Consider the following 12,632-nt stretch of genomic DNA (forward strand, 5'->3'; position numbering starts at 1 on the left):
TATCAGACCCTGTACAGGCAGGAGGGAAAAAGTGAGCTCCGGGGGCTTCTCTGCAAGCCTGGCCCCTGGCAGGGCCCCTTACCGCACACAAGCCGGAGCTCGAAGCCACTTTCCTAGGGCCCAGGCAGCATGGGCCAAGCACAAAAGGAAGCCTTAGAAGATCACACTTAAAGCAGGTCTCTCTGACTCCTACCTGGTCCAGCTCCATCTCATCAGGCGTCCGCCAGCTGGCCGTGCGGCTGCTGGTGCTTTGATCTACTGGCACAACCACAATATAGTACCACCTGGGGAGGAAAGAAGGGTCAGGGGAGGTGGCTGGTGCTAGCAGGAGATATCAGACATTTCTTTAGCAGGTGATTGAATAGAAACAAGTTCAAGATGCCTCCCATCAAAACCCCTTCCCCAAATCTCCTTTCTCCCCTTCTGTAATGGACAAAAGGCTTCACTGAGTCAGAGGCCAGTTTTCCTGCGGTGCTGAGGAGCGGAATGCTCCCTGCTCGCCATCATTAGGTTAACGAAGATACACAGACCACACGCTAGAGGATGGTAGCAGGAGCTGGGTAAGGACACTTATATAAGCTGGCTGTAGCTGGAGCCCTGGGGGAATCGGGTTTCAGCACGAGGATAGCACAGTTACAAATGAGACTTCTATGAACTGGCTTGTTTTAATCTCCTTGAGGCTTTAAAGACATGATTTATTCAAAAGCTGTTGTGCAGTGACAGAGAAAGCACCTCCGGATTCTCAGCTGGCTTTACCAGGAGGGTCTCAGCTCCACCCTGAGAAGTGACGGGGAGCTGTGTTACCCTAGCTCACAAAAGCATCAGCTCAGAACATGCCAGCAATGCGCTGTCATGTGGTGAAGGGAAAACCTGGCTCCAGCATCTGCGGACTGCTCTGGCATTCATCCCACCATGTTACTGAATCAATGGGTTAGACTCAGTGGGTACGTAAAGAGAACAATCCAGCCTCCGACCTCCCCTTGCCCTCTGGATCATTAGCAGGGAGCACCTACCTAACTGGCGCTGAGGTCTGGACTTTGGGAAGGGTGAGGGTGAACTTTCCTTCCTGCATGTATTTGTTTGTGGAGATGGGTTTGCTCTGTAAGACATCAGGAGCCGTGTGGATAGATACCCGGTGCTGGAGCCCACCAGCGCTGCTGCCGCGGTTCATTAGCACAAAGGAATACTCTGTATCCGGCTGAAGGTCGCTTATGAGCTTCTTCATCGAATGGCCATCCACCTCCACACTCTGGCTGTTGTACAGGATCTGAAAAGGGAAGGACACATCATGCAGCAGGGTAGCTGCTGACGAAACATGCTCAGAACAGAAGGCAGCATTAGAGCTGATCACCTGAGGTTGGGCCCAGAGCCAGATTGTTCCCATTCTGCGCATTCCACAAAGAGCCGCACAGCTTGAGGTCCAGCAGCCAGCGGAGCAGCACTCACTGCTCCTTACGGGCACAGTGCGGAATCGCGAACACCAGCTGGGTGGTTAGAATCCTACACTGCAAAGACTCCACCAGACACATGCCCGGCGATGCCCAACCAGAGCGTCTCTTCGGTGCATAGGTAGGAGGACAGTACAGATGGGTTCATATTAATGGGTCTTTGTTTCCTTGTGGTGGCATGACATATAATGGACTTTTGGCATAAAACCCCATTGGTTCTAAAGTGGTTTCAACCCTAATCTAACAGTAAACACACGCTCAAAGGGTGAACACAGAGCTGTCCCTTCCCAGGACGGGAACTACAGGGATCATTTGTTTCCTAGAATAATCAGTTTCCTGACCAATAACTTCCTGACCAATCAGTAACGCATCTCACACACCCACACCCAGAAGCACGACCTCACTGGTGTGACACCAGGGCACCAGCACAATGTGAGCACAGACCTTGGGGCTCAAACCTTACCTCTGCCTGGGGTGGTCTTCTAAAGAACCGTACCCAGCATCACCGCTGGAGAGAACGGGTAGCGCACTCTCCTGTTGGCATGGAGCAGGACACTACCATGTGGTAGCACGAGGAAACAAGAAACCATGCCCCTGGGGCTGCCTGACCAAGAGCTGCTCTCTCCTGGATGCGTGGGGCTGTGGCCGCTCTTTGGTGGTTGCTGCTGCCCCACGTGCTCAGTATGAATTTGCTCCGGCTGCAGTGGCTGCTTTGCATGAGCAGAGTGGCACCTGCTGGGCTCCATTGGTTTCAGGCCAAAAATCTGGATCTGAGCCCTGGTTCAACCTCTCAGTGAGCGAGCCAGCAGCATGGGGACACCGCCTCATCGCAGCTTTAACGGAGACGCGTGGCAGAGTCAGAAACACAAGCGACCCCCCAGACACCTGCGGTGCTGGTGAGAGGACTAGAGGGCCTGAGGCTGCCTTCGGCTGCAGCAGAGACGCAGGCTCCTCTCTGCTAGGCAATCCCCAGCACTCTATGGGGTGTTCCTGAATCTAATGGAGGCTGCAAGATCAATTAATGCACATAAAGTGCTCTGAAGAGACCATATGCTGAGAGCTGCTGTCATGAACCAGGGAGGGGGCGAGCCTAGAGCACCCAGGCTCTAGAGACGGCTGCCTCACGCCCACAAACATGCTCTGTCTTTGGGCTCTGGGTGCAGCTGAGCCTGGTGAAGCAGCACAAGAGCGAGGTGGGACACTGCTGCCAGCCCGCACTGGAAGCGGCCAGCAGAGCCCTGAAGCAGCTGCTGTCTCACTGGGGCAGGTGCCACGCATTAACGCCACAGGAGAGCGAGCGAGAAGGGGAGCAGCAGGCCCTGCAGAACCCCTGGGGCAGCCAGGCACAGGGAGCAAACGCAGAGTGAGGTGCACAGTGCTGCTCTGGGTTAGCTACGTAGCCATGCCCAGGCGGCTTTGGCCACTGCACTCTGCTGAGATTGGGCCACTCACATACAGACTTTTCTCCGGCAGCCTGCAGGACGTGGTCAGCCGGGAACAGAGCACAAAGGGAGGGTTCAGCAAGACAGGGACAGACACGACCCACATTCCTGTCTTTAGGGATGGGCCCTGCTGCTAAAATAACAAGGATGCCTGCAGGGATGAGACCCCTGCTGGCTCCCCTGTGCAGAGGCAATGCAGAGGGAGCGTTCTCTGCTGTGACTCCTGTGAGACTATTTCTTCCAAGGCTTTAATCCCTTCTCTGCAGAGAGACACATCAGACAGGCACTAGAGTGAGTGCAAAGCATCCAGACCCAGAAATGCCACTTAAAGCCTCTGGAATGTCAGACGTTTAGTTGGCAGGTTTCTTCCTGCTCAATCACACCAGACTCAGCCAAGCCAGAAGAAACAGCTGGTTACTTCAGAGCTCTGCAGTCTATCCTTGCATCAACTCCTTCAAGCACTGGGCTTGCAGCAGTGGGCACCATATTCCAGACAAGAGCAGGGCTGGGCTACCTCTCTGCAGGCAGATTCCTACCTGACTCCCTGCCTCAGCTCAGGAAATCTGCTCAGACTCCAACACGAACAAAGCTGAAACACTAAGGTCACCCAAACCCAGCTCTAATTCTGCGCCCGATCCCAGACTAGCAGCAGATGGGATCTCTCACGTGTGCTTTAGGAAGGCCTGTTGGCTACACAATGCACGTGTGTGAAGGCCGTAGGCCTTGCTTGAGCCCGAGGCATGGTTCAAAGTATGAGGCAAGGGCGGCCCTGTTAGAACAGTAACACTAGGAACCAGCTGACCAGGCAAACGCATTCCTGACAGAAGCCGCAGACCTCTCAAGTAACCACCTAATGCTCTCCTCAGAAGGGGGCGGGACCCGTGTAAGATCCGGAGGGGAGGACAGGACAATGGATGAGGAGGTTTTGTCTGAACTACGAGGTGTGAGGTAACTAGTGACATCTGGAGCGCAGCGCGCAACTTGTCTGTATTGCTGTACAACAGGACGGGCAGCTGTGTCCTGGCCTCTGGGACACCGCCATACTGACGGAGCTGACCCCTCCGCTGTCACAGGCGTCCATGTGTTAGTGTGCCAGTAACCAGCAAGCCGGGCACTGACCCCGAGCTTTGCTGACAGCGAACCTGGCCGAGCTTTCGGCACCAAGACATCACAGTCTGCTGAGTCAGCAACCCGCATCCAGGAACAGGAACACGCGTGCGGTGTTCCTCTGGGGGCGGGGGCAGGGAAGCCCACCAGTGCTGCAGACTGGATGGACAGTCTGGGGCTTTCAGCCAGTGTCTCCCTGCTTGCTCTGGGTTTGATTGAAAAGCTCCACAAACTTGGGCTGCATGGGCTCCTGCTGACATCCAAAGACGATGTTCCTTGCCCTGCTCAGACACGTGTGTCCAAAGACAAGGAAACAAAGCTCCCTGCCCTTCTCCCAACAACGGTTCTGTGTTCCTTTACCTGCCACTCTGCATTACCTTTTCCAGTGCTATGCACCATTAGTTAGCACCTCTCCATGAGCCGTAGGATGATGGAAGGGCACAGGGATAGATAAGGTCACTGCTGTATGGGAGCCCAGGGGCCTGAAGCTGGCAAACCAACCAGAGGCTGCCGAACGGCTCAGTGACACCTACTTTAGTCAGCAGTGAAATGTGGCCAAAGGACTTTAAACTGCTGAACACTGGGCTGACCCACGCCTGGCCTGCTATCAAATCCCTGTTAGTGCTGCTCTAGCTCACAGAGACAGGCTTGCAAAGCTAGCTGGGTCCAGATGTCATTGCTAAAGGCTGGTTATAATGCAGCTGAGGCTAACTGCCATTCATGTGGCTGTTTCTGTGCTCACTAAAAAATGTGCTGAACTGAATCACAGAATCTCAGGGTTGGAAGGGACCTCAGGCGGTATCTAGTCCAACCCCCTGCTCAAAGCAGGACCAAACCCCAACTAAATCATCCCAGCCAGGGCTTTGTCAAGCCTGACCTTAAAAACCTCTAAGGAAGGAGATTCCACCACCTCCCTCAGGAACCCATTCCAGTGCTTCACCACCCTCCTAGTGAAAAAGGGTTTTCCTAATATCCAACCTAAACCTCCCCCACAGCAACTTGGGACCATTGCTCCTTGTTCTGCCACCTGGTACCACTGAGAACAGTCTAGATCCATCCTCTTTGGAACCCCCTTTCAGGTAGTTGAAAGCAGCTATCAAATCCCCCCTCAATCTTCTCTTCTGCAGACTAAACAATCCCAGTTCCCTCAGCCTCTCCTCATAAGTCATGTGCTCCAGCCCCCTAATCATTTTTGTTGCCCTCCGCTGGACTCTTTCCAATTTAGCCACATCCTTCTTGTAGTGTGAGGCCCAAAACTGGACACAGGACTCCAAATGAGGCCTCACCAGTGTTGAACAGAATCATGCAAAGAATGAAGCACAGCAGCTTTAGATTAAATCTCAGGAAAACTTTTCTGACTGTCAGACCAGTAGGCCAATGTAACAAATGCCTCAGGAGGTCGTGGAAGCTCCTTCAAATGGAGTCTGGATAGCATCTGTCTTGGATGGCGCAGACCCAACGAATCCTGCACTTTGGCAGGGAGTTAGAATCTTTCCCCCGCCCTGTAAAATACCTAACAATGCTGCCCACAATCACACAGCCTCTGTCCTGGGCAAGGCCAGGGAGGTGTGTCAAGGAAATGAAAAAACCACCACCCAGGCTGGCCTTACGCTTTACATGAAAGCACCGCAACTGCCCAAACCAGCTCCTAGCTCAAAATGGTGAGAATCCAGCAATTGTCAAATTTCACCTGTACTTGGAAAATATGCAAGGAAGAAAGTCCCTGGAACCTAGGAGCAATGTCCGAGGCTTATGGCCAGGAGGGCTGGAATATAACATCTCCTGTACACTATCCCACCAAAGCCAGGCGGCACATTGCAGGGAGTTTATCCCCGGCCCAGATGAAGCTATGAAGTTCCCTGAAGAGAACTGACACCTGCTTTACTGATTTGATAGGAGTGAAAATTCCAGAGGTCTCAAATTCATCCCCCCATAAAACCAACACAAGGTTCTGCCAGTACTCACAATCAGAACAAACTCGCCTTTAATTAAATCCGTTAACATGGAAAGTGACACCCTATGGGATGTAGATTTAGTGTGAGACTGTTTATCAAGTGCAGATAATACTAATTGTTCCCATGGAGATTTATCTGCTATGGTTATTAGGCTCTGTCCTCTGCATCTAATGTGCCTGCATTAAGCAGAGAGTAAAGAGGTGAACCTTGTTTGTAAAACACAAACTCCCGAAGGTTGAGACTTCTACCAGTGCAGTCAAAGCCCAGGGGCTGTTCCTCCAGCTCACATGCACCTGCATTTCTGGGAGTATTAACAGAAGAAAGATACTATTGGAGAAATATCTTTAACAACCCTCCTGTTTGCATGGCTGCTCTCAGCTGACAGGAAACTAACACCATCTGCTCCTGTGTCAGAGCAGGGGCAGACACTGAATGAATCACTGCTCATGTCCCCAGTCTTGGCTACAAGGCAGAGACAAGGCATCAGCACTATTCCTTCTGGCGCCTGACCTGCTCTGCCCACCCCCACAGATTGTAGCATCCCACTCAGCGCACTAGGAAGGGAAAACAAACTGGCCATTCAACGCCCTGCACAACTCAGGAGCTGGGCTGTTCCCTCCGTCCCAACGAGACTCCTGTCTGTCCAAACGTGGCCGGCCCCGGGAAGCTGAGCCGTGCCCTGATTCCCTGTCTCTTTCCAGCTAAACTCTGCACGTTCAAAGTGATTCCGATTGAGCGTTATAATTGAGAGGCAGGATGAGCAAGCACGGGAGAGAGACACAAACACAGGCAGCCATTCCAGACGCTTCTCCCACTTGCTGTGGAGAGACTGCCCTGTGGTGTGGTCATATCCCCTTGCATTCAGCTCATCCATTCCATGCGTTTCCTACACCTGCAGTACGGACGGGCAATGCACCCTGCACCGCACCCCCTGCCCACTCGCAGGTGAGCGGCAGAACTCCCCTGGGATACGTTCACTCTCACCACAGGAACCTGGTGACCTTGATTTCACGGCTAGGCAGTGAGATGTTCCAGTTGTGGAGAAGGACAGCTCTGGACTCGGACTGCAGAGACCAGGGTTTTGTCTCTGGCTCTACTACAGGCTCCCTGGGTATCTCTGGGGCTGGTGCCCATCTGTGAAATGGGGGTAATGTTTTCCTGCCTCTCGGGGTGTGCGTGTGTGTGGGTAAATTCATCAGTGCTTGTGAGCTGCTCCAACACTACAATGATGGGGGGGCACGGAGAACTCACGTTTCATTGCACCGTGTTTCAGAATTCAAGGTGGTGTAATGCCCGGAAGCGTTAATGATCACCTCTGTACGGGTTTGGCGAGTCAGCCTGCACGCCCGTCTGCGCCTTCGGCACAGCAAACTCTCTGAGCAGAGATACAGGGCTTCTGTCTGTAAGAGTCTCTCCCCCCAGCCCGGACCACCTCTGCGGAAATCCCCCACCCTGCGTGCCTTGGCTGATCCCAAACCGCAATCCAGGCTGGGGCTGCTGAAGGGACACGGCCAGGCTTGGGCCCACATGAATAAGGCATTCTGGGCCTGAAGGCTGATAAAACACCCAGCGTTGCGCCGGACAAGAGAGAGCAGCAGCTGTTTGTGCAGAGTCTGCCCAGGCAGCCGTCAGAGCGGGGACTATGTTCTGCTACAATGGAAACAGGTTCCTGGAACCACCGCTCGGGATTGTGCTGCTGCTCTGATAGCTCTGTGGCAAACAGGCAATCTGGTTAGCCAGGCCGGGGCAAAGGGAGTCACGCCAAGGTGGAGTCACTGCCTGGTTTTCAGGCTGTTCTGCCTTGTTCGCGTCCTGTGACGAGATCACATTTCCAGCTCTCTCTGGACGCTGCAGCCTTGGGATTTCCCCTGATGTCCGGGAGCATCTCCCCCTCCTGCTCTCTGCAAGGCACCACCAGCTCTGCTGTGCCGCGGGGCCAGCCTGGATGACAAACAAATGCGGCGCCTGCTCGGACACCGAGAACAGGAGCGCCTCACGCTGGCATTGCCGGGGGCTGTCCTGGCTGGCTGGACGTGGGACCCTCCTCCAGCCAGGCTCCAGACACCGAGTGGGGCCGGCCCTGGAACTGGCAGGCCATATGAGCCCCTCAAAGCTGAGCAGGGGGAGGCATTCATAACAGCCTTGGGAGGACTGCACAAGTCTCTCTCTGACCCAGGGGGATGCGTTGGAGACTACAGAGTGGAAAGGAACCAGTGGGCCCACGCCAGGGAAGGGTGGAGGCTCAGCACCTGGAGTCGACGTTCCTCTGCTCAGGTCTATGGCTGTGTCTGCAACCTGGGCCTGGCACTAATAGCAACCCTCTGGGGCCCCCTCGTGACCGCTCGAGAAGGAACCTCCCAGCACCGGCGCAGTCTGATGACCACGACCTAGCGTGGCACATGCCATCCTGGCTTACCACACAACCCCCTTCACTGGCCTGGCTCTGGCTTGCAGCCCTGCCAGAGATCAGATGCCGGGAAGGAGGGTGAGAAAGCAGCAGCACCTCTGGGTTAGTATCTTTGCTTTCCAAAGCATCAGCAGTTCCTTATTGCTGTGCTCGGAGGCCTCTGCAGAACCATCCCCGAGCTGACAAGCAATGGGGCCTTGCTCAGCCAATCGTTTGCCTGACAGCCTGGCGCTCGGTAGAGATGCTGCTCACCTGCATCCCGTGCAGTTGGTCCTTACCTTGAAAGGCACCGCAGACTTGTAGGAGTCAGGCACTTCCCAGCTCAGCAACACAGACGTTTTCATCACAGCATTGACGCGAAAGTTCTTAGCAAACACTGAAATTAAAAACAACACCTGTGAACTGCCGGCATGGCCCAGCAGCACCTCAGCAGCACCGGTTACTGAATTCAGCTGCAGTAGGAAAGGAGACAAGCAGAGGAGAGCAGCAACCTTTCCTCAAGTCTCTCAGGCCCAGCCGGGTTTCCGATTGTGACTACGTTCTTGAACATCAGAGACCGGCAGGTCTAGACTGAACTGTAGCTCTCCTGGCCCTCTGCCAGGATCAAAAGCCAGCAGCTCTCAGGTCTGCACCCGAGCCAGCAGAGACCCTTTCATGTACAGATAAAACGGGAGTGTGCCTGTGAAGTGACAAAGGCAATTATGTTCCCACCAAAACATCCTCCTCCTAGTAACAGGCAACGTGAGGGAAGCCTTCAGCGAGGCTCCCTGTGCCGAGCCAGTTTGACTAGAGGAATCCAGACGACGTACGGCCTCGTTAGCCAGAGCCACGGGGAGCCCAGGGAGGGTCACCGTCTGGAGAGGAGGCCAGACTGTAAGGCTTGTTACCTTGCTCAACAGGCATGGTCCGGGACTGGATGCTGGGGCTGAGCGGCCCCACCCCCTTGCTGTTGCAGGCCCTCACTTTGATGTCATAAGTGGTGTCAGGTCTGAGGTTGGTCAGCATGATGCTTGTCTCCCTGGTGACGTTGGTCAGCTCCTGCTGGCTGTTGATATCTCTGTACATAACTGTGTAGTTGGTAATTCTCCCATTTCGCTCGGCCAGCACTGGGGGGTCCCAGGCCACCTCTGTGGTGGAGGTGGTGAGCCCCACCACACGCAGGTTCTGCGGGAAGCCGCTGGGCACGTCCTCTGTCGTGGTGATCTCCTTCTCGAACTCCTCCCCTGGACCGGCTCTGTTCTTGGCAGACAGCTTGAAGATGTAGGTGGCACCTTTGTGCAGGCTGGTCACAGTGTAGTGATGGACGTTTTTCTCAAAGTCCATGATGTTCATCTTCTCCTCGTCGGTGCGTTTGTACTGCAGCCGGTACCCCAGCAGCTCCCCGACCATCTCCTTGGGGGGGTGCCACTGGATGAGAGCTGTGTTCATGGCTGTTGTGCTAATCAGCATGGAGGGCTTGCCTGGGACTGGAACATAGAGACATTGTCACCACCCACAAACCCATCCTGCTGCCGGAAAGAGAGAGAGAGGGGGGAGAGAAACTCGGGTCTACTGGGTCCAGGATTGGTGTAACTTTATGCTCAGGTAACATAGTGGTAAGTGCAGCATACAAACCTAGATGCATAGACACAGATGGACCCAAATCCAGGTGCTGATGAAAGCTGGATCCAGCAAATTCTGGGTTCAGATTCCCCAAATTTTACTGTCTAAATGGGCAATGAATGCAGCAGCTGACATTACAATGGAAAAATCCAGACCCTGATGTACAATGGCTTGATTACACCTCAAAACCCCGTATTTGTCTCTCAGATCATTCTGGATTCAGCCACGTTTTTCCGTGGACCTCTCCAAATGGTACCTCTCTGCAGACAAGTGCCATAGCACCAGGAAAACCTGGACCCTGATGTACTGGGTTGCAACAGATGCACTAAACCCCATACCCAGCATCCTGATCTATCTGAACGCAGAAAAATGTCATCCCCAAACCTTGTAATTTTACCATCTGCAGAGGCAGTAAGTGGTGCGGGGTGGGCTGTTAGCAGTCAGAATATATTTTGGTTTAGCTGATGAACCAATTCATGACGTGAATGTTGATGTGACTGGGGAGCAGCAGCAGTCAAGTTGTCACAGAGGATGAGGTAGACAAGGCCCTGCCCCCCTGGCTTCCTGCGACTCGCCATGACTCTCAGCCAGCCAGTAAAAGAGAAGGTTTATTTAGATGCCAGGAACACAGTCCCAGACAGGTCTTGCAGGTACAGACAACAGGACCCCCTCAGGCAGGTCCATCTTGGGGGCCCCAGAGACACCATAGCCCCGCTGGGAAGCCTGAGCCCCATCCGGGCTCCCCTCCATTTCCCCAGCCAGCTCCAAACTGAACCTCCCTCCAGCCTCTCACTCAGCCTCCCCCCAGCTCCTCCCCCAGTCTTTGTGCAGTGTCCTGGGCAGAGGTGTCACCTGGCCTCCAACCCCCCGTCCTGGGTTCTCATGTTACATGCTCAGGTATCATCCCTCAAGGAAAGGCTCCCATCCCCCAATGCAGACAGTCCTAGCAAAACTCCCCTGCAACCTTCCCAGGCCAACACTCCCCACTCAGTATTCAAAGAACACAGTAAGAACATTCCCACTTTGTCACACAAGCCACTGAAATTCTGCTCATGCTGCGCAAGTGAAGGGCTGCTGCCTTCACAGGTTAAGAACTGTTAGTTTGGAATCAAGGATTTAATACCTGGATCCCCCACTACTTACACAAAGGGCATCCCCATTCCGAAGCAGATCAGATTGGTATACAATCCAACTGACACGCAAAACATTCCTAATCAGTGGGATCATGTCCCGGTGGTAATAAACCAGACACTGTATTTGATGGTGTTCAGGCCCAATTCTGCCCTCAGAGGCCCACAACACTGTTCCCTTCTGAGGTCCCTAGGAGCTGGACAAAGCTGTAGGAGGGGACTCTGTTACTATTTAAGCACATATAATTCAATATGCATTGCTAATGTCGCTCTCTCCATTACTCGACCTCACAACACAATTGCTAACAGCAGCCAGGAGTTAGGGACAGATGATTTTTCAAAGCTGATTCAACATATAGTTATCTATAAATGTGCATCACGAGCAGGGACGATCTGCTGCAGTTTACGGCGTAGCAGTGGGATGGTTAGGAAGCTTCTCCTGTTTGCAGGACAGCTGTGTTAACTCCTCAGAACGTACGTCCTAGTGCGGTATGGGGGACAGCGCAGCTGAGATGCGGACAGTGGAAATGACCTCTGGAGTTATCCTGGTGCCATCTGGAGCAGCATGGAGAGAGAGCTGTTCCTGGGTTAAATGCACCAGGAACTCAGATTTCCAGTTCATGCAAAATGCATTCCCATTATAATGAGCGATAAACACTATGCCTGGGGTTAGTCTGCCGAACAGCAGGACTATCACGTGGAGGACAGGGCTAGTGATCCAAAAATCAACGACTAGGCAATGCCAGCTAGCTGGCCCTCTCTCCCAAGAACAACCCAAAGCTGCTCCCATCATGTTCCCAGAGAAAAGCCAAGTGCCTGACGTGTTCTCGTGGTGTCCCTGAACCAGGGCACGGGTTCTTCTGGGCACGCACTAGATACACATGTCTGTTTAGACAGTAGAATTTTGGAAACAAACTCTGGCTGGATTCAGCAGGATCTGGAGACTGCATATGGCATTTTGCTGCACTTCTGCAGCAGCAGGTGTTGGTTTAAGCTGGGCGTTTCTATTTACATGTAGAAGTGCAGCATCAAAAATGGGCTGAACCCACTTCTAACTGCCTCTCAACCCTTCAGCGCAACGAAGGCTGTTGCAGGAGGCACTACAGCCACTGTGGCTAATCCCTCCAACTGCCCCAATCAGATGTCCGTGCATCAGAAAGCTGTGTGAGGACTTCATTTCAGAGGCGGGGTGAGGCCTGGTGTCTAGGACCTGGCTTTCCCTTCCCTACTCCCTGGGCTGAGGGGTACGGGAAGGCTGAAAGGTTTTCATAGATCTCTTCTAAAGGGCAGCTGCTTTTTCTCCCCCTTTGCCCTCGCAGTGACTGTCCATTTCCCACCTGCACCTCTGCTCTGTGTGAACCCTGCACAACTGATCCACATGGAAAGCCTGTGCGTAAGGGATGCAGGTTGCACTCTCATCCTTTGCTTCCACTGCAGAAGTACAAATCCCCATGACATTCCCCAGCCTGCCCACTCCTTCCAAACGTGCATCCTCAGCAGTATCAGCTGTGCCAGGTCCCAAGGAATCCCATAAACCCGCC

The 12,632-nt window shown here is 53.6% G+C and overlaps 1 protein-coding gene across 14 annotated transcripts in view; it reads right to left on the bottom strand.

The window, feature by feature from the left end:
- The window catches only part of PTPRF (protein tyrosine phosphatase receptor type F), a 404,201-nt gene that overhangs the window by 47,841 nt on the left and 343,728 nt on the right, over nucleotides 1-12,632 (bottom strand). For all 14 annotated transcript variants that reach the window (XM_039486049.1, XM_039486048.1, XM_039486046.1 and 11 more), the window contains 4 exons: nucleotides 9,247-9,825; nucleotides 8,638-8,735; nucleotides 1,014-1,267; nucleotides 194-284 (listed from right to left, as the gene is read on the bottom strand). In XM_039486049.1, the coding sequence (XP_039341983.1) occupies nucleotides 194-284; nucleotides 1,014-1,267; nucleotides 8,638-8,735; nucleotides 9,247-9,825 (1,022 nt within the window). The remainder of the gene's footprint in view (nucleotides 1-193; nucleotides 285-1,013; nucleotides 1,268-8,637; nucleotides 8,736-9,246; nucleotides 9,826-12,632) is intronic.

This window comes from Mauremys reevesii, linkage group 8 (genome assembly GCF_016161935.1).
Source record: "Mauremys reevesii isolate NIE-2019 linkage group 8, ASM1616193v1, whole genome shotgun sequence".
Classification (NCBI taxonomy): Eukaryota; Metazoa; Chordata; order Testudines; family Geoemydidae; genus Mauremys; species Mauremys reevesii.